We start from the raw sequence: 25,157 nt of genomic DNA, 5'->3' as shown, positions 1-25,157 counted from the left end.
TTTCTCGTCAACCCTGAATTTTGCAAACTGTAGCAATTTCTACACTTCTCAAGCCATCCCCTGTTCGCATGAAATTTATCTGGGTTGCCCTTCCCAGTGGTTTCCATCAGGTGCTTGTAATGCGTTTGGAATGGTTGCAGATGGCCTTCAGCATCAGAGGCTGCTCCCCTAGCCCCATGATCTGGTCTGGTCTGGTCTGGACCTCGACCCAAAAGATTAACTCAGTTTCCATCTTCTTGAGGCTTACATCACGGGAAATGAACAGCACCTAGAGGAAAGGGGCAAAACACTCCGTGATGACCTTCTTGTTTTTCTGAATGGTGCACTGCACGGTTGACTCATTGACGTGGCCCAAAGCGCCCCATGTGGGTGTTACGCCTTCTTTGCAGCTTCTTGAGATTTTTTTCGTCTTGTCTTCCAGAGACATGGCCCCCACCGCCTCTTGATTGTACCTAACCCGGGATCAAGATGCCCATAGCCTCCGCTCAGCCTGGGGTAGCCTCAGCCGCCGCCCAGGCCGCAGAGGCCTCTACCACTGCCGCCCTCGCCGCCGCCGAGAGCATGACTGGAGAGCCAGGAGGCTGCTCGCGAGACCGCTTAGCCTTCCGTTGGTCTTCATTCTCACTACTCCGCTTGCCAGGTAGTAGACGAGCCTTCATGCCCCGCGGGAAATACACAAGCCAACCGGAAAAGTACAACTGGGTGACCAACTGAGCGGGACCTCAGATGTCGCTGCAACCCCACAATCGTGCACGACTGCTGGTTCGACCCTAACGGACCCACGTCTCGCTAGCCTGACAGTCCCAGAAGGCGCTCGCCGTCCGGCAGCTCCGCCTCGCTGCGAGTAAGACTGGACGGTTCGCGGTCACAGCCAAAATTCAGCGAAGGGAGGCTGCGGCGCTCTCAGATATCGCGAGACTTAGAGAGACACGCCCGGAGTCCGGCGGGAGGCGGGGCGAACCCCTGCTGGAGGGGCATGATGGCGGCCCAGGTCCTGGTGCTGTTGAGGGACGTGTCGCGGCTGGAAGCGCCCCTGGAGGAGCTGCGCGCGCTTCAATCGGTGCTGCAGGCGGTGCCGCTCAGCGAGCTCCGCGAGCACGCGGCGGAACTGCACCTTGGCCCACTTTTCTCCCTGCTCAATGAGAATCAACGGTGAGAGGACCCCACAGCTTGAGCGGAGTGGCGAGGGCTAGGAGCGACGCCCCCAAGTATGGAGACGGGGGCGGGTGGGTTGAAGGGAGGGCTTTTCCCAGTCGCAAAGGAAGGTTAAAAGAAAAAAAAAAAAGCTGACATTTCAGAGATCCTAGGCTGAAAGGCAAAAAAACGGGATTCAAGTCCAGCCTCTGAGCGGTGCCCCTGAGCGTCTCCTGGCCTCACAGCCTTCCTCCTTGAAATAGGACTTGGGGCTGGGGGCGCGCGCAGGGTTGCCCACCGACAGGGAGGACGCCACAGTCGTGTACAAGTGCTTGACTTTGTTCTAACTCTGAAGAAGGGGTCCCATCGTGGCAATTTGGCAAGATCCCCCAATGTTTTAGATTCATCGACCATTTGACCCAGTCATTCCTGTTAATGGGAATTTAACATGCAGATAGACTCGTTCACAAAATGAATGTACAGGAATATTCTAGAAGAAGGTGACATTAAAAAAAAAACCCAACTAGGAACAACCTAAATATCTATTAAAAAGGGATTCTAAATGAGCTTTTGACACATTGCCATTAACACTGTGCCCCTATTAGAAAAGTTGAGGTAGAGCTCTGCATGTGGACGTGAAAGAATTATAGGAGTTTATGATCCCGTTATGAGTAATTTGGGAAAAGGATTACAACCCCCGCACAAACGCACATGCAGGCTTGTGTAAGTTGGGAATGTTTGAAAGATACAGCAGGAGCTCTTAGTATGGAAGTGGGACTTAGAATGATAGAACGGCAGCTTTTACTTTTCATTTCAGGCACATCTGTAATATTTTGACTCAGACACATTTTGTGTTTCATAATTTAGAAGAGTTAAAAAAAATACTTGTGATCCGGAAATTTCCTGCTTGAAAAGATAGTGACTTACTGGATCCACGTGGATGACTTAGGAGGGTTTTTTGGCTCTGACCGAAGATTCCTCCCTCTTTCCTACGTGTTTCCCTTTCATTATTCAGAACTGGGTACAAACAGTAGATACCAATTGCAGTTCTGTGGAAGTAATTCTCTGGGTAGACTGATAATCTCCAGGTATATTGCTATTATCCTGATGCACACAGATTGCTGTATACTGGTTCAGTGTCTCACCCAATACATGTAAATCTAGAATCTTGGTAGAAGTTTTTGTGAGGTAAATGAAGTGGAAGATTGTTGCTTTACAATATGGAAGTCAAACGAAACTGATTATAAGTTATTAACTCTTTGGCTTCTTGGTTCCAAAGGGCCACACGTGACCTGAAATTTGTGCACTATACAGTTTAAGCTACTATTGCTTTTTTAAAAAACAGATTTATTGAGCTGTAACTTATATATACTACACATAATAAAACGTACAGTTTGACAAGTTTTGACATGTGTATACCCATGAAACCCATCACCACAATCTAGATCGTGAAGGTACCTCTCACCTCCACAAGTTGCCTTGTGCCCCTTAGAAGTCCCTCGCCACTTCAGCCAGGCAGACACTTACTTACCTGCTTTCTGTCACTAGAGACGAGTTTGCTCTTGTTTTTTTTTAGCGGTTTTATATAAATGGAGTCATATAGTATATATTCTTTAGTTTTTTTTGACTTGGCATGATGCTAAGATTTATCCATGTGGTATGAATGAATATTTCATTCCTTTTTATTGCTAAGTAGTGGTCCATTGTACAGATGTACTACAATTTGTTTATCAGTTCCTCTGTTAGTGAACATTTGAGTTGTCTGTATATTATCGATAACACTGGTATGAACATTTGTGTACTAGTCTTTACATAAGCATATTCTTTTTTTTTTTTTTTTGAGTAAATATCTAAGAATGAAGTGGCTGGATCATATGGCAGGTGTATATTTAACTTTTTAAGGAACTGCCAGACTGTTTTTCAAAGTGATTGTACCATTTTACATTCCCCCAGCAGTTTATGAGAGTGGATCATAGGAACTCAATAGGAAACCTAAAACCATAAAACTTCTAAAAGAAATCATAGGGAAAAAAATTTGTGACCTTAAACAAAGATTTCTTAGCTGTGACACCGTAAGCATGATCCACAGAAGAACAAATTGATAAATTGGACTTCATCAAAATTGAGCATTCTACTCTTCAAAGATCACAGTTAAGAGAATGGAAAAGCAAATCACAAATGGAAAAAAATCTTTGCAAAGAATATATGTGATTAAGGACCTATATTCAGAGTATATTGAACTCAGCAAAACTCAGGGAAAAGAAAAGATCCCAACTTAAAATGTATAAATTATTTGAACAAGAAGATACATGGATGGCAAATAAGCACATGAAAAGATATTCAACATCATTAATCATTAAGAGAAATGCAAATATAAATCACATTGAAATTCTACTATAGACCTATTAGAAGAGCTAGAATAAAAAAAACCAAAGCAGCCTAAGTGTTCATCGGTGGAGAAAAGGGTAAATAAAATGCGGTACACCCAAACAGTGGAATAGTAACAGCCTTACTGTTACATGCTGCAATATGAATGAACTATGAAAATGTATACCGAGTGAAGTAAGCCAGGCACTCCCACTTATACAAGGTATGTCGAGTAGTCAAATTCACAGAGAGAAAACAGAATGGTGGTTGCCGGGGGCTGAGGGAAAGGGAAAATGGGGAGTTTGTGTTTAATGGCTGAAGTTTCAGTTTTTATGAAAGATGAAAAAATGCTGTAGCTGGATACCGGTGGTGGTTGCACAACATCGTGAATGTACTTAATGCCATAGCACTGTGCACTTAAAAATGGTTAAAATGGTAAATTTTATGGTATGTACAATTGCAATATTTTTTTAAAGGAAAAGAAACCCATAAGCATTCTTTCCCCATTTCCCCTCTTATTCCCTCCCCCCAGCCCCTGGCAGCCAGTGATCAGCTTTCTGTCTTTGAATTTGTCTATTCGGGGCATTTCATGCAAATGGAATCATCATCAGAAGGAAATCTTTTGTGTCTGGCTTCTTTCACCTTGCGTAGTATTTTCAAGGTTACTGTTATAACGGGCATCAGTATTTCATTCCTTTTTATGGTTGAATAATATTCCATTGTGTGGCTGTACCACATTTATGCATTTAATCGATAGGCTATTGGATTGTTTCCACTGCCGTGAACATTTGTGTACAAATTTTTGTGTGAACACATGTTTTCAGTGATCTTTGGGATATGTTCATTTTTAAGGCTTTTGCTATCTATTGCTTAATCACCTTTTAACAAGATCGACCAATTTAATAGTGTGCTCCCTATTAGCAGTGTATGGGTGCTCATTTGCTTTTGCTGCCTGTTAAGAAACAAAGAAGATATTCTAGAAGCACCTTCTGCTTTTACATCTGGTAGTCATCAAGTTCTGATTAATTTGCCTCTTCAATAGCTCTTCAGTCTTTTCCCTCCTCTCCATCTCTGCTGCTGCTCTCCTCACTCTTTCATCACCTCCCCATAAACTGCCTTCTAACTGAAAATTCTTTCTCTAGCACTGACACAGAGGGATTTCTGTAAGTCACATCTCATTGTGTTCTGCTTTAAAACCAGTTCTTGACTTGCCATTGCCTTCTGGAAAAAGGCGAAGTTCCACAGCAGGATAGAAAAGACCTATCAGAATCTGACTGTTGTGCATTTCTTCTATTTAATTTCTTGCCATTCATATCCCTCCTTTTACCTTCTTCCCACTTCTCCCCCATTCTGACCGCAGTCATACCAAGCTGCTGGTTTCCACGTTAAATTTTGGGTTATTTATTTACTTATTTTAATTCTTAATTTTTATTTTTTTTAATTTAATATTTATTGTATTTTTTCCATTATCTTTAAGTCCGCTTAGAAGCAGGTCTTTTGAACAGTCTGTGTGGAGATCATTGAGCCAAGTGTCAGATTTTACTAGGTTCCTTTCTACCTGGCAGGACTTGAACTGATGTGGTCTTTTGTGTCTTGTTTAGGGAACAGACTACTCTGTGTGTATCCATTCTGGAGAGGCTGCTCCAAGCTGTAGAGCCCGTTCACTTGGCTCGGAACCTCAGGGTTGACCTGCAGAAGGGACTGACTCACCCCAATGATTCTGTAAAAATACTCGCTCTATCCCAGGTATGAAATTTTGCTACCACATAATAAGGGAACCAACACTTCATGACTGCCTGCTCTGGGCTAGGCTCTATGCAGTGAAATGAAGAAACCATTTCTCTCTCTCTCTCTCTGTCCCTACAGAGTGTCTAGTCTATTCTAGTGTATGTAACTATGACCTGGGGGATAAAAGCTAAAGTAAGAAGTTCTAAGTACCATTGGCATCATTCATTCATCAAATTATGAGTTACTTTTACCTGCCAGACAGTGTACCATATGCTGTTAGAGCTACCAAGATAAAAAAGCCTATTTCTTTCCTTAGAGGAGCCCCTAGTCTAAAGAAAAAGATTGCCATGTTAAGTCTTATTATAATGGCATGAATGAAGTTCTATTGAAAGGTCATTAAACCAACAAACTAAGACAGTAACTCATCACCCTGGTAATCAAAATATGCTATTATTTGAGTGAAGAACTACTGTTGAGAATGTAAGGAACTGAGCAGTTAGTTTATCTGGTAGGTAGTCAACTACTGTTTTTCCTTTTCTTCTCTAAAGTGTTTATTCAACAGATTGGGGCAGGTATCACTTTGTCATTTGTGTGCCAGACACTGTAGTATGTGCTTTACCTATTCAGTCTCATTTAATCTTCATTACTATCCTGCACTTAAGTATGGTGTTCCCATTTTACAGATAAGAAAATAGGCTCAGAGAAATTATTTGATTTTCCCAGGGTTTCAGTGCAACTAAAAATGGGGAGAACTAGGATTTTTATTGTTTTCACTCACTGAGTTCCTCAGCTCTTTATCTAGTGGTTTTTTTTTTTTTTTTTTTTTTTTTTTTTTTTGGTTTGGTTTTTTTGTTTTGTGTTTTTCCTTTCAGAGATGTGACTATGCATTCTGTGTGTTTGACTTTAATGAATTGGGGTCTTTTGGAACTTTTAATGACTTGTCTTATAGTTGTAGTCACTAACTCTTAAAATAACTGCACACCAAGGTAATTTGAGTATCATGTGTTCACCTGTTGCCCTACAGTGGAAGAGTATTTGATTGTTTTTTTTCTTTCAGGTTGGAAGAATTGTTGAAAATTCTGATGCTGTTACTGAGATTCTAAATAATCCTGAATTACTAAAGCAGATTGTTTATTGTATTGGTGGAGAGAATCTGTCTGTAGCTAAAGCGGTGAGTCAGCTAGAACCATCCACTTAAACATGCAGTGATATTTGTGTCCTAAAAAACAGAGAAAGGCCTTCTGGGTTGAGAGGGGAAGGTTTAGAAGGGGTGGTTTGTATAATTGAATTTGTAGCTTTATATGGTATCAAATAAATAAATGGTGTGAAATAAGTACTGGTAAACCCCTTCTATTTTCCGGAATACACATATCTAAATTATCCGTCATAGGGCATACATTGGGTTACTTCCTAAGAAGCAAAACTTACATAATTATTTCCTGTTAAGAATACTGTGTACCTTTTCCAGTTATAAATAGTGAAAGCTAAAACATAGTGAATGCTCACTGGATAAGGTGCATTCTGTACATTAATTTTCACATCAGTCTTACGAAGTAGATATTAGTATTTTATATTTTATGACTTAAGAGATATTTTCTTTCTTTATAAGGCCATTAAGTCCCTGTCAAGAATATCACTGACCCAAGCTGGACTGGAGGCTTTATTTGAAAGCAATCTGCTGGATGATTTGAGAACTGTCATGAAAACAAATGACATCGTTCGATACAGGGTCTATGAGGTAAGACAGAAGCACAGCTTCTGATGCCTATAATTCAGAATGCAGTGAGACTTACTACGGAGGGCAAGATGTCTCATTTAACGTGTACTTATTGAGTTTATAGTCTGTTATGCCCTATACTTGGTACTGGGGGTGTAAGGATGAACTCCCTGCCTAGTGTGTGAGATAATCATATGAAAATATGTATACTGCAGTTCTGGCTGGGTGGCTCAGTTGGATGGAGTGCCATTGTGTGCACTGAAAGGTTGCAGGTTCAATACCTGGTCAGGGCACATATTTAGGCTGTGAGTTCCATCCCTCATCAGGGCACATATGGGAGGCAACTGATTGATATTTCTTTGTCACATCGATGTTTCTCTTTCTCCCTTCCTGTCGCCCTAAAAAAAAAAAAGAAGAAATTAAAAAATCAGTAAGTAGATCCTCAGGTGAGGATTTAAAAAAAAAAAAAAAAAAATATATATATATATATATAGACACACACACACACACACACACACACACACTACTTTATGAAGTACTGTAGTAGAGGAGATACCATTGAAACTAGACTTTGAAAAACTTAGTTGTAGTAGTAAGAAGAAATGGATTTTGTTTACACCAGCTTTGTACTGAGCACTGCGCTAAATCCTTTCATGTATTGTCTTTAATTCTCACAGTAAACCCTGCACATTATTATCATTAACCTCACTATTGATGGAGTAATTGATCCAAGACCACACAGTTATATATTTAAAATAAATCCTCTACAGATTAATTCCCTCATCAAAACACTTTCTTACTTTGCATGCCTTGATATCAAGCTATCCTGATTTTTCCTTCTGCCGCTAGCTGTTTCTTCTAGGTCTCTTGGCTAGTTATCCTCTATTGAATTATTAATTGTGGGGTTTGTGAAGGCAAAATCCCAAGCCCTCTTCTCCTTGTAATCTGTATTCATTCCCAGGCAATTTTGTCCATCCTGTGATTTCAGATCTCACCTCTAAAGGTGATGATTCTCAAATGTTACCCTCCAACCCAGACCTCCCTTCTGAACTCAAACACTTAAGTCCAAGTGCTTATTTACTCTCTCCCCCTTGGACATATTCTAGGCCCCTCACATCATGTTGAAACCAAACTCCTGGTCTTTCGCATCCACCTCAAGGGCCTGATAAGAAAGAGCAACATCGAACTGGCCCTGTCTCATAGTCCGTGTGGTTGGGTATCAGACCTCAAGCTCATTCTCCACGAGGCCTTGTTCTCCCGGCCACATACCCATTCGGTCATTATGTTATGTCAGTTTTTCTTAAACCCATGCATTTCCCTTCCTTGCTGTAGGCACCAGCACCCCAGTGCAGGCTGCCAGTGTCTCTCACTTGGACTGCTGTGTCTGCATCCAAACTGGTCTCTTACCCCTTTTTGTCGCCACTAGGCTGTCTTCACATGCAGTCAGAAAGATCTTTTAAAAATCCAGATCTGGTTCTGTCATTTCTCTGCTTGAAATCCCTCAGTGTCCTCTCTCTCCCAGTAAGCCCTCAGGACGTACTTGATGAGTGAGTAAGTGAATAAGACAGACAGAATGCGTGGATGATTTGTACGGTCTGTTTGTTGTTGCTCATTCAGGCTTTTGTACCTTGATTGATTTTCTTTTATAAAAAGCGCAGATATAATGGACCGTTCCTGTTCCAAAGTAATTTCTAACATGTTCAATGGAAATTTCCTACTTGTGGAGACAAATAATAGACTTTTAAAAATTCATTTATATAAAGTGCCAAATTCTGTATATAACTTAAAATGAAATTTAATAGCTGTGGGGTGTTTTTAACTTTTCTGCCTTTTCTGTTTTTTTCTTTCAGCTAATTGTGGAGATTTCTTCTGCATCACCAGAATCTTTAAACTACTGTACTGCCAGTGGGTTGGTAACCCAGCTTCTCAGAGAACTGACTGGTGAGGATATGCTGGTCAGGTATGTTGGCTGAGAGAGTTCTGAGAGAGAAGTACCCTCCTTTGGAGGCCCAGGAATCAATCCAGGGACCTATCTTCCCTGGTGGAGCTTGAGCCCAGGCTGCAGTCTCATAACAGACGCATGTCCTGAAGAGGGGGCCTTTAGAAAATTGCTGAAGTGATATTGTGGTAACATACTGGAACGTAGCAAAGCCTGGAATGACAGTACAGCTACTTTTGAATGACCGTGTTCCTTGTCCTTAGACATACATGCCTGCTCTAAAAAAGTTGCAGTCACGTGATAACTGCCGTTTTGCATTATTTAATGAGCTATCATACACATTTTTTGGCATTGTTAAATAATAGCACTATAGCATGATAGAAAAACATGGACTTTTTAAAATGAATAAGACTTGGGTTCTCATTGCATCTCTACTTATTAGCTGTTTGGCCTTGGATAAATTATTATAACCATTTTGCACCTCAGATTTCCTCAGCTAAATAGAACAATGATGAATTTATAAAGGAGGTAATTTGAGGATTAAGTGCATTTACCATAGAGGCCAATACAATGGCTGACATAGGTCCTCAAAGAAATGTTAATTTCAGTCTTTTCATTCCCAGCCCTCTACCCCGTGAGTCCCCTTAGTATCTGTCAAATATTTCCTTATTGATATTCCGCGCAATTTACTAATACACCTCGCTATTGAACACTTGGTGTGCTTCAAGTATTTTGCTGTTATAATAGCACTATAGTTATCTTTGTGAGCACAGGATTTTGTTTTTCTTATTTTAAATGGTTTTCTGGTTGTGGTATGTTCTTTAAATGTGACTGAAATTGTTGAACTCCTATGCATCAGTCAGTCACCAGTTACGCTGTTTCCTAGCATTCCTAATAAGGAAATTATTTTGTTAATTTTTTTAGCTATGTATCAGATTTTGTGACATAGGGGGAAATCCGTGCAAATAGTCACTTAAAATACCTTGAGAAAATTTGATCATGGTTGGGTATTGTGTGATACCAAAGAATTATTATTATTTTTAATATGTTTTAAAGGCATATAATTATATGAGAAAATGTTCATGTTTTTTAGAGATGTATACTAAAGTATGCAGGGGTAAATGGCAAGAAGACTAGAATTTACTTTTAACATAATTCAGCAAAACAGAGAGAAAAAAAAGAGATGAAATAAGTAAAGCAAAATCTAGATTAAACTATAAAGTCAGGATTATGGGTACCAGGCGGCTTACTGTTCTGTTCTCTTTACTTTTGTATATGTTTGACATTTCATGATAAAATACAAGTTTAAAAAATAGAATCTCTTAGGAAGTGGCTATGTTATAGTAGAAACAGTAAGTGGGGCTTAAGTCAGAAAGTCAAGATTTTAAGTCTAAATTCTGCCTGGTAATAAAAATGTGTTTCTGGACAAGTCATTGCAATTTTCTCATCCTGTGCCCTCATCTGAAAAGTAGAGCCAGGATTACTGACCTTTCTGATTTGGTGGGAAGAGTTAAATGAGATTACCTAATGAAAACAATTTATAAACCATACTATTCCAATGCAAAATCTTGGCATTGCAGAGCCACCTGTATAGAAATGGTGACATCATTGGCATATACTCATCATGGACGACAGTACCTTGCTCAAGAAGGAATAATTGATCAGATTTCTAATATAATTGTTGGGGCAGATTCAGACCCTTTCTCTAGCTTCTATTTGCCAGGTAAGAAATGTTGTTGCCTGTGGAAATGATGGTGTGTGTTTTGTTGCTGAGTCATCTCTTGTCAAGAGAGGCCAGGGATTATCTTCTTTAGAGCTTTTTTCCTTAAGATGATCCCAACCCATAGACCCTTAATGAGGTGCAATCTATTGCTCAGGGAGCTATGTGCTGATGATTCTGATTTTCTGGAAGTACTGCTATTTACAGCATTAGGATGGTTTCCTTTCATCTCATCCAAAGAAACATAAATAAAAATACTAGTAATGATAGTTACAGTATATTCCACAGATTCATCAAATCTCTGACTTGTAATCTTTAGCTAATATAGGAACTACGCCAGCCATTCTGTTCAAGGACATGGTTGGTTAGTTTTTCTTGAGTACTTCCAGAAATTGGAGATTTATTCTTTCATCAGGAAGCCTAGATTACTTCACTGATGACAATCTATTTTAAAATTTCTTCCTAATACTCCAAACTTACCTTCCTGTGATGCATATCCACTGGTCCTTCTTTGTTCTCCCTCTTGCATGCGACAATGCTTCAGTATTTGGACCCAGCTCCATTGACACCCTGGGATTTCTCTTCTCTGAGCACCACACATTTCTGGTCCTTTGGGGTACCCTTATGGTCTGTGTGATTTCCAGACAGTATAGTACATAATCTTTCTCCTCTTTCTGGCCTATAGTTTAGTTCTATCCCTGTGAAAACATAGGACCCACAATTTATGCTCTCCTCTTCCCCTATTAAAATATATTTTTGTAAATATTTCTAGGATTTGTGAAGTTTTTTGGAAACCTGGCCATCATGGATAGTCCTCAACAGATCTGTGAGCGTTACCCTGTTTTTGTGGAAAAAGTCTTTGAAATGACAGGAAGTCAGGACCCCACCATGATCGGCGTAGCAGTGGACACGATTGGAATCCTGGGATCCAATGTGGAAGGAAAACAGGTCTTACAGAAGACAGGTTGGCATGACTTGTTAGAAGTTCATTGGCTGGTACATTAGCCCTTTGAGTGCCAGTGTCACTGTGAGCGATGCTGACAAATTTTTCCAGAAGTGCCAGTGTCGCTCCCAGTGACTCTCTTTTCAATGGCTATAAATGTAAATAATAATGGAATAATTTATATTTTATGTTTTGTTCTCTTTTTTTGTTACTCAGGTTATATATTGATATAATTTTTTCTCATGTTAATCCAAATTTTGAATTACGCACGCCACTCAAAGGGTTAATTGCATTGTAGAAACTACTTTTACTTATGGCAGTCTTTTTACTGTGACCTACTTTTATGGCATATCCGTGAATATCTTGAAAGCACTATGAATTCCACACAAAGAAATAATATGTAGCACTGTTAAAACCTTTGTGCAGTATATGTTCAAATTTAATATGCTGTTGTATATCACAACTAGTATCCTTGTTGTTATATGTACTTTTCTAATGACATAGAATCCTTCTGTAATCTGTCAAAGAACATACATTGTCATTTTCATTTTATAGATAAGGTAGCTGAAACTCAGAGAAGTTAAGAAAATTTTCTAAGATCATAGAGACTTAGGGGGCAACTGCTACTCAAATCTAGGTCCTTTGATTCCACATCCTCTGCACTTTGACTTACGTATGCTATATTGCATATAGACGCGTGTTGCAGGCTTCTTTCTTGGTCTCTGGCTACATGTTTGTTTTCATGTTGGTTTAGGATGGTAGGGGTCATAGTATATGAAAGCAAATCATACTTTAAAAAAAATTCGTTGTTCACTTAACATCCATTAAGCTGGCTATTATATTTTTTAAAAAAGAAAAAGAAGACAAAATAACAAGCGTTGACAAGGATTTGAGAAATTTATGTTATTTGTATTTTACCCTTGTGCATATCTGGTAAGAATATAAAATGGTATAGCCACTGTAGAAAACAGTGTGATGGTTCCTCAAAAAATTCAACAAAGAATTAATCATATGATCCAGCAATTCCACTTTTAGGCATATACCCAGAAGAATTGAAAATGGACTCCAGTAGATAACTGTACACCTGTGTTCATTAATAGCTGCTATTCACAATAGCCAAAAAGGGTAGAAATAACCTAAATATTCATTGATGGATGAAGGGATTAACAAAATGTAGTATATACATACAGTGGAATCTTATTCAGCCTTAAAAATGAATGAAATTCTCATACATGCTATAACCTGGAGAAACCTCAAAGACATGCTAAGTGAAATAAGCAGACACAAAAGGATAAATACTGTGTAATTCAACATATATGTGGTACCTAAAATAGTCAAATATAGAGACAGGAAGTAGGAGAGGGTGAGGGGAATGGGCAGTTACTATTTAATGAGTACAACTTTTGGTTTGAAATGATGAAAAAGTTCTGGAGATGGAGGGTGGTGTTGGTTTCACAATGATGTGAATGTACTTAATGCCACTGAGCTGTGTGCTTAAAAATGGTTAAAATGGTAAATTTTATGTTACTTGTATTTTACCACAATAAAAGCTGTCTCGTTATCTTTCAAAGGAACTCGATTTGAACGCTTACTCACGAGAATAGGATATCAAGCAAAGAATGCCTCAACAGAGCTCAAAATTAGGTGTTTGGATGCAATTTCATCTCTTCTTTATTTACCAGTAAGTAGACTAGGAAATTGAAGGACAGTGGGTTATGTTTGGGAGAATAAATCTATATGAGTTAACATAATACTGGTTAACTTAATATAAATATTGACCAAATAAATGCCATCATTCTTACTCTTAGTAAAAGAGGATAACCCTCTATATGACTGGTGAAATTTATAAGTTAAAGTGGAATCATAGAGTATTGGAGTTGGAGCAGATCCCAGAGATTGCTTAGTCAACCTCATGCAAAACACTGGGAAAACCTGGGCCGGGGCTGGGGAAAAGTGCTCCAGAGTCAATGACAGGGTGCCGTCACAACCCAGGCTTGCTGACTTCCAAATGTCTTGAGATTTTTCTTTTTTTGTCCTATAGCCTGAGCAGCAGACCGATGACCTCCTGAGGATGACAGAATCCTGGTTTTCCTCTTTAGCTCGGGACCCGTTGGAGCTCTTCCGTGGCATGAGTAATCAGCCCTTTCCTGAGCTACACTGTGCTGCCCTAAAAGTGTTCACGGTAGGCGTCTTCTTTCCCACAGGCCCTTCTGGGACCTGCCGTTCAACACACGAGTACTTACAGAGCGAGCCAGGCCCTCTGCCCTGTCCCAGGAACACCCTACCCTAGTGCACAGTAGTTTCTGGCCGCTGCTCTTACTGTAGACTAACGAGGGAGACAGGTGTGTATGTAGATTGTTTCAGTAAATGGTATTAGGTGCCGTGGCAGAGCACAGGGTGCTGTGGGATCACAGAATTAATTCCAGATTCCTTATCCGCCATCAAGCAAGCCCTTATTGACCTAGCCTGGTCTTCTTCCCGAACCTTATTTCTGGCCAGTCCCCTTCTGGCACTTAATGCTCTAGTGATACCAGAGGGCTTGCTTCCTATCTCTGGACCTTTGTGTGCCCTCTGCTTTTAACACTGTTCCCTGTCTTTGCTTGTTAACATCTTGCTCATTCTTCAAGGATTAGCTCAGGTTTCTTCAGTAAGTTTTGTCCAAACCCTAAGTTTGAGTTAAGAAAGATTGGCTCTCATACTTTAAAAAAGATTTTATTTATATATTTTTAGAGAGAGGGGAAGGGAGGGAGAAAGAGAAAGAAACATCAATTGTGAGAGATGGAGATACATTAATCAGTTGCTTCTCTCATGTCACCAACTGGGGACCTGGCCCGCAACCCAGGCATGTGCCCTGACCACAGTTGTGGTGAGGATTATACTTCTGTGTTCTATTTATTACGCTATGTTGAAAATGTTTGTTTATTGACCTGCTAAACAGAGTTTGTTGAGAAGAGGAGTCATACCTGATTTATCTTTGTAGGCCCAGCACTTACCATGGTACCTGGGCTCATGGAAATACAGTTATCACTTTAGTAATCTTAATAATGGGATCTCAAGCAGCATGTTTTCCTACAGAGACAGGGAACAAGGAGAGTGGAGGTGACAAGGGAAGACCTCCTGCAGGATGTGATATCAGGGGGGACCCCCCCAAAACCCTGAATTATCTTCTGGAGGGTGAGCCCCTTGTAGTACAGACTTCCTCCACTAGGGGGTGCTCTCGGGGCCCATCTGTATCAGTGTACCAGCTGGCGTTGTTATGAGATCTCAGACTTCAGTGAATTTTTTTTGAAGGCTCAACGCGTTTGCCCATTTCATGGTGAGTGATTACAAGTACACCTGCCCACACCACGCTGAGTGTTCAGCAGTTTTTGACCAAAACGGCAGGACCCCCATACCTCACCCTCCCCGTTCACCCGTTCTCTCCCTGTGCGACTTGTTTTTGTTTCCCTGAATGAAAAAAGTCTTTAAAAGGAAACGTTTTGCTGATGTGGAAGAGGTGAAACTAAAAACGGCAGAAGCACTAAAAGACATCAAAATTGACGAGTTCAGAACTGTTTTGAGCCATGGAAAAAATGTTTTAATAGGTGTGTCGCATTAATGGAGAGTACTTTGAAGGAGCCGGAAGTTTAAACATGTGAGAATAAACACACAATTTTTAATAAATTCCGGTGTTTTTTGGTGATCCCCTCCTTGTACATGATGATCTGGGTCTTGAAGGATACAAGATTCCTGTCAACTTCAAGAACATTGTCTTTAGACTATTTCACCCTTGCCAAAAGCCCTGTGGAGGTCATTTTGGCTCCTGTAATGGTATTTTCATTATTACATTATTTTTCCCTCCACTTTTCTTCCTTGCACTCTACTTTTTTTAGTTACTTGTTGTGACAGCTGTTTTTATTTCAGCCCACCCTTAATCCTCCACTATTGTTAACTAGGCTGATGTTTCTCAAACTTTGTAAGATCGTGTTAAAAAGTAGATTCTGATTCAGTGGTTCTGGGATGGAGCCTGAAATCCTAAATTTCAAACAAGCTCCCAAGTGATACTACTGCTGCTGGTCTGCAGAACACATTTGGAGAGGAAGGAACTAAGCTGTAAACGTGATTATTTCTTGTTCTTCATTAAAATGTAGTAGTGAGATTTTTAACAACATTCTAAAAGTTGCTTTTTTGTTATTTTAAAAATTGGAAAAGATTGAGAACTAGACATCTTTAAAATCACATAAAGTCATACCAAGTTGGTGTATTTCCTATTAATAATAGTGTTAATATTGATTGAGTGATTGATCGATGAAATATTTCAAACGTACAGTTATACTTTGCTACCTCTGCCTCCTCCCATTCCCTTTCCTACTTCTCTGAATGTAATCACTGTTGTGAATTCAGTGTTTACAAACCCATGAATCATTTTATACATTTACTATATATGTATGTATCTTTAAGGAAATTACAGTATTTTACATATTCTTAAATTTTATAAATTGTATCATTCTGTTTCTGTCACTCTGCAGTTTGCTTTTTCTCTGCAATGTTATGTTTTTAGGATTTATCTCTACTAAAGAGGCAATTAGAAAGTCATTACTAATTGATTGTATAGCCACAATATAACATTCTGCTGTAAATGAGAATTTAGATAGTATCTGTTACAAATGATGCTACACTGAACATTCTCCAAAATACCACCTTATGCATATGTGTAAGAATTTCTTTAGGGTAGTCTTTTCTGTTCTAGGTTTTGTCTATTTTTCCGTTTTTTAATTTAATTTTATTTTTTTTATTTTTCCGTTTTTATAATTGTGCCATGTATATAATTTGAATCTTTTTTCATATAACAGATTTACCTATTTTTTATAAATATTCTTTGTTTATTTGATTTTTTATTGCTATATACCATAGTTTACCCATCCCCCACTATTAGACATTTATATTGTAACTGTCACACTGTGATGAACATCTTTGTATACAAAGGTTTTTTTTTTTCCCTAACATTTAGATTATTTTCTTAAATTAGATTCCCAGGAGGGAATTTACTTAGGCAAAAAGTTAAAAAGTTAACATTTTTAAGGTTCATGTTGACAGATTTCTTTCTGAGGATTGTGCCATCCCACTAACAAACGTAACTTCTAAAGGTTCAGAGGAATTGTGTTCTTTCTGCCTTCCATTTCAGGCCATTGCAAACCAGCCCTGGGCTCAGAAACTTATGTTTAACAGTCCAGGTTTTATAGAGTATGTGATGGACCGGTCCGTGGAGCATGACAAAGCTTCAAAGGATGCCAAATACGAACTGGTGAAAGCACTAGCCAATTCCAAGACAGTTGCAGAAATCTTTGGGAACCCAAATTATTTGAGGCTCAGAACTTACCTGAGTGAAGGTCCCTACTACGTGAAACCTATTTCTACAACAGCAGTGGAAGGAGCTGAGTGATTTTTCCTAGAGTCTCAGCCATTTTGGGACCAAAACTTCTCCGGAGGCGTTTGACTCCCTCTGTGTTTTATAAAACAGAGACTTCTCTCCCTGCCCAGAACTGTCGTGGAGTGTCAAACCTAATTTTATCACCAACATCTGCTGTGTTCCTACATTGAAATACAAGGCAAAACCAGGAGATCAGGCAAACTTGGGCATAATTGGAACAGATGTTTTTTCACATTCATTTGCCTGCTTTACTCTTTGCAAGAAGATGGAAGTTTTGTTCTCCCAGAAAATTTTTGTGGACTTACTATCTTATTTTTAAATATGATTCAACTAAAATGGAACTAAATTGTTTCTTTCCTCCATATATACATATTTTTGGTCCTTTTCCCTCTTCTGATTCCATTTACAGTCTTGGATATAAGTATTCTTTGAAAAACAAGTAATATGGGGTCTTCAAATTATGTTCTCTATACTAAGAATAAATACTTTTGATAAGGTCTCTTGATTTTTTTTTTTTTGTTGTTGTTACTATATTTCCTTTGAAAAATACAGTAAATCTTTTTTAAATGTTTCTGGTATTTGATTTTTTTTTTTTTTTTTTTTTTACTATTTATCAGTGAATTTTACTCTGTTGTGGTTTTGGGGGGAGGAGGAATAATAACACATTAATCCAGAAAGGTCCCTAAACTGTCTTTCTTTATTGGTGGGTAATCATTGTTGAGGGTTTTGCTTTTAATTTTTCAAATCCGTCAAGTCAATACTGAGTTGATCAGAGAGAAGGAAGTGGACTCCTAATAACCAGAGTCAGAACAGAAGGGATGCTGTGTATAAACCAGGATGCCATCTCACTGATTAACTAAGGATGCACTACCTTTTCATTGTCAAAAAATCTTCTGACCTGTTTTCCATTGCCCTGCTCTCTAAAGACACCAGCCATCAGTCCAGAGGTTTCCGCATGAGAATGCGATCGGGTATGGCAGTTCAGAATCTAGAGACAGATTTCTTCTAAGCCATGGTGACATCGATAAACCATCCCTACTTTGTAGTAAAATGGCTTTCGGTTGCCTGGAATTCTCTCGTCCCCAAAAGGAGCATCTCTTTTCTACCATCTGTGATAGCCCTGAGTCTCCTTTTTCCATGTTTCCATAACTAATTAGGCTACAGCCAGCACTTCCTGGCCTGGAACTCAGAGCAGCTGGGGCTGATTACGCCCCAGGCCATTAAGGCTGGCGTCACTGGTGGCACTACCCCACGAGTGCCACAGCAAAGAAGTTCTACCTCTGTTTGTTTCCTGGACCATCGACCCTTCTGGCAAAGGACCGGAGTGAAGTTAAGAATGAAGAGGAGGCCAAGGAATCCACAGTCATGAAGAGGGTCCCATACAGGGTTGCGAGGATTAGGGTGGTGAGGAAGAGCCGAGACTGGGTGCTAGAGAAGAAGGAGCGCTGCAGACGTCAGGGCAAGGAAGTCAGACCCGACACTCAGTGCACTGGCCGCAAGCGCAAGCCCTGCTTCTAAGCGGTTCGCTGCGTCGGGTGGGACAGCTCGGGGGCCACACGGTTGTGAGCTGTGCCGTCCTGCTCAGGCATTTGCCCTGGAAAGTTCTATATTGAAGTGTCTACTTCATTAGTTAACAAAATAGTTTAGAAAAGTTCTAAAAATATTTTCTTAGAGTTCTAAGAGCATCTTATTTTGTTCTAAAAGCAATAAACCACTTTTTGTGGGGAAAAACATGTTTAATCTCACCCATGATGTTGATTTTATTTATTTGACATCAGTTCAGAGGATTGCCTCTCCTATGTATAGCCAACATACTCTGATTTTGTGCCTATAACTTTCTTCAAAGATAAAGTTTGCAAATTATTTTATTTTGCATTTAATAAATACTTATTTACTGCAAGCGGAGGTACAGATACAAAAACGAGAACACATTTGGGGCACTACAAGTAGTTCAGTATGACCAAAGCCTGGGAGAAAAGTACAGAATTCTTGATCATTACTACTAAGAGAAGTTACCATTTCTTAGCATTTACCTTATGTTAGACACTTGGTGTGCATTTTCTCACTTTATCCTTATAACAGCCTTACAAGCTAAGTATCATTTTGCAGACAAAGACACTAACCTACAGGCCACAGAGCCCAGAGTCAGAATATTAACCTGGCTTTCTGAGTATTAGTCAGATGTGTTCCCCTTTTGTTACTTGGTTATATGTCGAAGGTATTGTGAGTCAGGTATTGTTCTAAAAGCTTTTCATGTTTTAACTCATGTTGCTGTCCTTCCACTCCTAGGAGTTAGGTACTGCTATTACCCTGTTCACACCCGAGACTCAGCAGTTAGAAAACTTGCACAGGTCACACAGCAAATAAGCAGAGCTGTGATCTGAGCCTAAGCAGTTTAACTCAGAATGTATGTTCTTAAATGCCGCCTCTTCCTCTTATTGAACACTTACTATGGGCCAGATCCACTGCTAACCACTTACCGTATCTCATTTAGTCCATAATCCCTACAAGGCTGATTTTGTACATAAACTGAGGTCCAGTACAGTTTAGTAATATATCCAAAAATGTGATCTATGCCAACTTAAATTCTTTAAAATGAGCTTTTCATGTTATGTAGTATATCAGGGCACTAAAAACACTTGCAACTTTCTGAGTACAATTAAAACTATACTAAACACAAAGGAGCAATGCTGCTTTATAACAAGGTAGGAGGTAACTTAAAAAGAACACACCTATAAGAAAAACATTCTAATCACCAAAATACATGGCGTTTTTTATGGTATCAATATGAAAACGTTTAAAGCTGTCAAGGTATGTCAGAAGTTTGCAGGAAATGAGTCCAGAGTAAGTCTCAAACAGTGTACATTCTTTCCCATCATTAATTTCCTTCCATGCCAAGGACATTTCAGCATCTGTAGTTTCTGAAGATGTGAAGATGAACTTGTAGCAACATCTGTTGTATCTGATGTGCCTTTTCCCAGAAAACCTTGAACTGTGGATGGGTATAAGGCCAACAGACTTGGCACAAATTCCTACAAACACATCAGCAGGCACCATAATGGGTACTTCTTTGAAAACCACATACATCATCCGAGCCACATCTTGGGACATAATGAAGGCCTCACCACTGCAGTAATCTGGGTAGTACTTTTCCGGGTACTTGCTAGGAGGGACAAATTTCTCACCATTAGGGTTTCTATTGGGCACGTCCTGATGGATAACTCTTCCTACATAGATATCTTCAAGGTGTTCTTTCAGATTGAGAAGATAATCTACCAAGCTTAGGAGATTGACAAACATCTCGTCATCAACTTTGAGAATGAACAGGGCATTAGGGCAGAAAGTCACAGCCCACTGTGTCATTGTGATGATCTTCAGGGTTTGGTTCTCAGCATTGTCCAAAAAGATTCCTTCGATTATGTCATTATTCTTATGGGACTCTTTGTCTATCTCTTGTTGGGTAGTTACCAAATTTGGCATTCCCAAAGCAAACAGTGCGAGGATGGAGTGCCCTTGGACACTGGTCACATTACCCCAGGTCTTCCTGATAAGGTCCCGTCTTGTTTGATTTTCTGGGCTACTGAAGATAAGAGAGAGCAAAAATATGTTCTTCCCTTTACACACCTCCGACTGGCTCAAGATATAATATTTGGAAAGATTACTTCTTAGGGGCTCCATATTCAATTTTCTTGCCTTATCCTTAATTTCAAGAACTTTCATGTCTACATAAGGCAAAGCATGCAGAAAGTATTCTTCCACAAAATCAGCCCCAAAAAACAAGGCATGAAATAAGATAACATTAAACAGAATAAAACACCACTGATGAGTCCGAAGTCTGCAGAATGTCACCTAAATAAGAAAAGAACACATGTTCATTCAGCCCTCATCTCCACTTCTGTTTTTGCCCCACTGAACACTATGTGTACCTCTTAGTACTTAGTGGTACACTATTTTAAGTGTTTATTATTTCTTTTTGTTAATCTGTCTAACTAGATCGTGGCCATCTGGATAGCAGGCATCATGCCTCTCTCTTCTCCAGTGCTGCTGAGTTCAGTGTTTGGCACAGAGTGGAAACTGAATAAAATGTTGCTTGTTTCCTTGCCTGTTTGGGTGAAAGCTTATACCAGGCTCTGTGTTAAAACACTGGGGAAGCAAAGAGGAATCCGACATAGAAATATGCATATCAAATAAGGAGTGGCATCATTGTGCTAAAAGCCTCTAGGAAAATAAATGATATTCTTCCTGGAATTGAAGCACTTGTATCAGTTTCTTCTCTAATTACAGAGGTCAAGGGCTATTTTTCAATGACGTGGTTGCTTTTGTTGGCCACTGTACAATGGCTACTATCAAACATTTACATTCTTCCAATATGACTTTCCAACTTTATCTAATATTGAATTCTGACATTGCCTCTTTTCACAATGTGCCTTAATCCATCTGACATGTTTGTCCATATAAGCAGATTCCTGCCTGCTACCTGCTTAGTACCCCTTCAGAGATCTGGGATGGACCTGTGCCAAACTTCCACCACTTCATCAAAGGAGATGGAAACTTTCCATCGGGAAGAGCATATGCAGTATTGTAATATAATAGAACCATGGAACATTAAAGGAGTTAAATCTCTCTTAATTGGAGCTTTGATCCACAAAGCCTTTCATCATCATAATTACTTCTTATTGAATACTTGTCATGGACCAGGCACTGTACTAAGCACTTAACATGCCTTAATCACTTAGCCATGCTAATATTCCTTTCAGGTAGGTTTCTTCAGAATTAAGTTGAGCATCCAAGTTGTTTAGTAATTTGTCCAAGATCATTCAGTGCATAAGAAAGGGGAAGGTATGGCCATGATTTGAACTCAAGTATGTCAAATTCCAAAGCTCACTCTTAACCACTAGAGAATCCTGACTCCCATCTTTTTCTTTTCCATATCTGTTGAATAGGAAAACAAAACAAAACAAATTCCGGTAATTATAATCTGAACTCCTTTCCATTTTCTCAGTGCTGGTTATTTGTGCATAGAAGAAACTCTAGCCTCATCAAAAGTCCATTATAATAGATATAGCAAATGCTTAGAAGATTATAAGAAACTTACCTACCTGCATGTTGTCTGTGAGCAATTTCAAGACCTTGGAAATTACTGAGTCCAGATGCCAAATTATGCCCAAATGTATTTCAGGATCATGCCAGTTTTAACAGCAATTGAAGTAAAGCACTTAGTGCCTCAGACTTACTTTAAGGATAATGTTTCTGGCCAATCAGCCTGAGCTTTTGTCCCAGAATACCTGATGGCTGTATAGGAGAGCAAGTGCTGATCATGTTACAGCTAGAGTTAATCCAGAACAAAGAGTGAAAAAAAAAAAAAAAGCAAACCTTCAAACGCTTCCAGTCTTCTGTACTTCTTGAAACTGAACCCTTGTCTTTATGCCAATTCCTGGTAAAGTACACATGGGAGCTGAGTTGAAAGAACAGGTTACCCACATCACCTCTCCATAGCATCCTCACACAAGGAGAAGTGTCATACAGTGTGTTTGGAGTGCATCTCAAGAAACTAAACTGGTGAAGTCGTTCCTGTCCCCGACCCCCGTAGATGCACATGCAAGAAATGTACTAAACATCAAGGGATAGTTGTCATACAAAAGAGTGCAAGTTTTCTCCCCTAAGAAAGAAATGATGAGGTTTGGTGTACTGTATGTTTCATTGAGAAGGATTTTGAATTCCCAGTGTAGGCGGCGGAAGAACTTAACTAAATCAATTACATGTCATCCAACTACCTCTCCCAGGTAACATTCTCAGAATGGAAAACAGCATGCAGTCTATTTTATCTTGAATTGAAGAGGGTCAGCATTTGATTTTAGCATTAGCTATTCTCCTAGAGCATATCGTAGGCAGCCGTCCGTCTCGAGAGACGATGGTGTAGCTTCTTAAGAGTCTATCTGCACCGCCGAGAATGGCTGTGCAGTCCGACTTGGGAGTGACACGGTATCTGTCTCCTCCCGTGTTGAATCGACATCTTGCGATGACGCTGGAGTGTCCTCTCCAGTGAAGCTGAAGCTACAGAGCCTGGGCAGGGTGATATGGAGGGTCTGCTGTTGCCCATGCAGCAGACCCCCCTCTCTTCGCAGCTGAAGGGTCCAAGGGAAAGACGGAGTCAATACAGCTTGGCTTCAGGTGCGCCGCAGGAGTTGCCGGTGTTGACTACAACGTCAAACCGCCTTAGGGACTCCGGCTCCGGATTTTCTGTCGGGGTTTACTCCCTTAGCCTTTCCCCTGAAGAGGTATGCCGCAAGGCAGCGGAGGTTTTTTGGAGTCAGAGTTTTCCTTCTCTGATGTGCCCTGACTGGAAGATCGAACCAGCGACACTTAGCTCGCAGGCCGACGCTCAATCCACTGAGCCAAACCAGCCAGGGCCTAGAGCATATATATGTAGGAATTATCCCCAATATCGTTCTATCAGCAACTTTATTTTCAGTAAAGAGCAACATCCAGCATATTTTCATGTTTCTGTCACATAAGCTGTTGTACTGAGCATTCTGTTCTCAGGCCAGGCTATATTGCCTCTTTTTTGTTTTCACATATTGATCTTCCTACTGCTATTTATAGCAGTTTTTGTAATTATTTGACTAGGAATAACTTATTACATTTAAACTTGTCTATGTTTTCTCAACAATCATTGCTCAGTCTTGGAAATTTTTACCAAAGTGAGAAAACCTAACCTCAGAAACCATTCAGATGAAAAGTTTTTTTTTTTTACATATACTAAATCAAACAATTAAATAGGTCCTATAAGTATTTAATGAAACACATCCTATTTTGCAATTTTCTTTTTCTTTTTAGAGCGATAATATTTTATTTATTTTTTAAATTTTATTTTTTGGTTATTCAATAGAGATTGATAATATTTGCTTTTGGTTTTCCTCTGGGCTTAAACTTAAGAGAATTTGACTTCTTTGTCCATAAGAGGTTCAAACAATATATTGTCTTTGGAGCAGCTCCATCTGGAATTTCCAGTTTGAGTCATCAAACTCCTACCATATTTGGGTTGAGACTATTTGCTGCAAATATATAGGGGTGCTTGCTTTTCTTGATTACCTTAGTACTGCCTTCCCTTTCATAGAGGTTATCTGATCTGTGTACCCATGTCTTCCTAAATTTTCTTATAATGTCAACAGTGACTCTGTGTTTTAGAAGCCTGAAGAGGCTTCATGTTGCCTACTAAATCAAATGTGCTCTCTTGAGACCTAACTCTGAGGACACCATACTTGGCTCCACCCAACATAGTCAATTTTTTATTTCGCATGTTTCAGGTACTCTAGTTGGACATATGCTGTTTGGAGCCTTTGCTGTGCTCTACCACTAAGTGGATATGTGACTGTCTTACTGTCCATGTGATACGTTATGCCTATGTCATTGGACCAAGCTGTCCAATATGGTAGCCATAAGCCACATGTAGCTATTTAAATGACAATTAAAATTTAATAAAATTAAAATTTTATTTCTTCAGTCCCAGTAGATAATTTTCAAGTGTTGATAGACACAAGAGGCTACTGGTTGCCCTACTGAACAACACAGATAAAGAATAATATTGCTTAAAGTCCTATTGGTCAGTTTTGGTGTAAGATGCATGTGAATGTGTATGTGTGTGTGCGTATGTGCATGTGGTTTATGAGCCCTTACAGAGAGACAAGGATAACTTATGCTCTGAAGGGGGCCTGTGTCGCAATATTTTGACCTGGGTTTCTCCAGCTCTAAAAATGGAGCTGATAATAGTAACCACCATGCGGGGTTGTGGTGGGAACTGAGTGTTACAGCATGAAAATCAGCTAGAAGAACATTTGGCACATAGGAAACACATGGTTTTAGTTCTTGACACTTAAAGATTTACGTTTCATCTTCTTAGTGCTCAGAACAATCACATAACGAGGGTACTCTAACTGCTATGCAGATGAGGAAAACAAAGCCAGAGAGCGTAAGTAACCAGGTCATGGGCACAGCCAGTGTGAGTTGGAATTCAAATGCAATCATCTACTGCTCTTCTCTCCTTCACCAACCCCCTTAACCATGCTCAATTTTTCTCCTTAGAACCTCTTGAAGTTTGCATCATGTCTTATTGAATCTGTCTGTCTCTTCCACTAGGAGGTAAGCCCCAGATCAGGGATTTTTGTGTTTTTTATTCACTGACCCTTGAACAGTGTTTGG

General features: G+C 39.6%; 2 protein-coding genes across 3 annotated transcripts; one reads left to right on the top strand and one right to left on the bottom strand.

Moving 5' to 3' along the window:
* Positions 1 to 950: 950 nt before the first annotated feature.
* Positions 951 to 17,459, top strand: PSMD5 (proteasome 26S subunit, non-ATPase 5). 2 transcript variants are annotated; one of them, XM_090274642.1, is made up of 10 exons: positions 951 to 1,152; positions 5,103 to 5,247; positions 6,287 to 6,400; positions 6,839 to 6,967; positions 8,797 to 8,906; positions 10,466 to 10,608; positions 11,378 to 11,569; positions 13,120 to 13,229; positions 13,590 to 13,730; positions 16,713 to 17,459. In XM_090274642.1, the coding sequence occupies exons 1-10, from the start codon at positions 977 to 979 to the stop codon at positions 16,968 to 16,970; spliced, it is 1,518 nt and encodes a 505-aa protein (XP_090130768.1). In that variant the 5' UTR covers positions 951 to 976; the 3' UTR covers positions 16,971 to 17,459. The 2 variants fall into 2 exon arrangements, with proteins under 2 accessions (XP_090130768.1, XP_090130769.1); XM_090274643.1 differs by lacking the exon at positions 16,713 to 17,459 and adding an exon at positions 14,757 to 15,201.
* A 2,247-nt stretch (positions 17,460 to 19,706) lies between these two features.
* Positions 19,707 to 22,063, bottom strand: B3GALT9 (beta-1,3-galactosyltransferase 9). The gene is made up of 2 exons (XM_090275253.1): positions 22,058 to 22,063; positions 19,707 to 20,807 (listed from the first exon to the last, which is right to left on the bottom strand). Exons 1-2 carry the CDS (start codon positions 22,061 to 22,063, stop codon positions 19,707 to 19,709), a joined length of 1,107 nt encoding a protein of 368 aa, XP_090131379.1.
* Between the last annotated feature and the right edge of the window lie 3,094 nt (positions 22,064 to 25,157).

Source organism: Furipterus horrens, unplaced genomic scaffold (assembly GCF_987537825.1).
Source record: "Furipterus horrens unplaced genomic scaffold, mFurHor1.1.pri manual_scaffold_4, whole genome shotgun sequence".
In the NCBI taxonomy this organism is placed as follows: domain Eukaryota; kingdom Metazoa; phylum Chordata; class Mammalia; order Chiroptera; family Furipteridae; genus Furipterus; species Furipterus horrens.
The sequence above is the reverse complement of the archived record's forward strand: the minus strand, read 5'-3'. Positions and strand labels throughout refer to the sequence as shown.

Coding starts and splice junctions, on each gene's coding strand:
- PSMD5 (XM_090274642.1), top strand. CDS start 977: ATGATGGCGGCCCAGGTCCTGGTGCTGTTGAGGGACGTGTCGCGGCTG. Junction 8,907..10,465: donor GGTGAGGATATGCTGGTCAG/GTATGTTGGCTG, acceptor TTGGCATTGCAG/AGCCACCTGTATAGAAATGG. Junction 10,609..11,377: donor CTCTAGCTTCTATTTGCCAG/GTAAGAAATGTT, acceptor AAATATTTCTAG/GATTTGTGAAGTTTTTTGGA.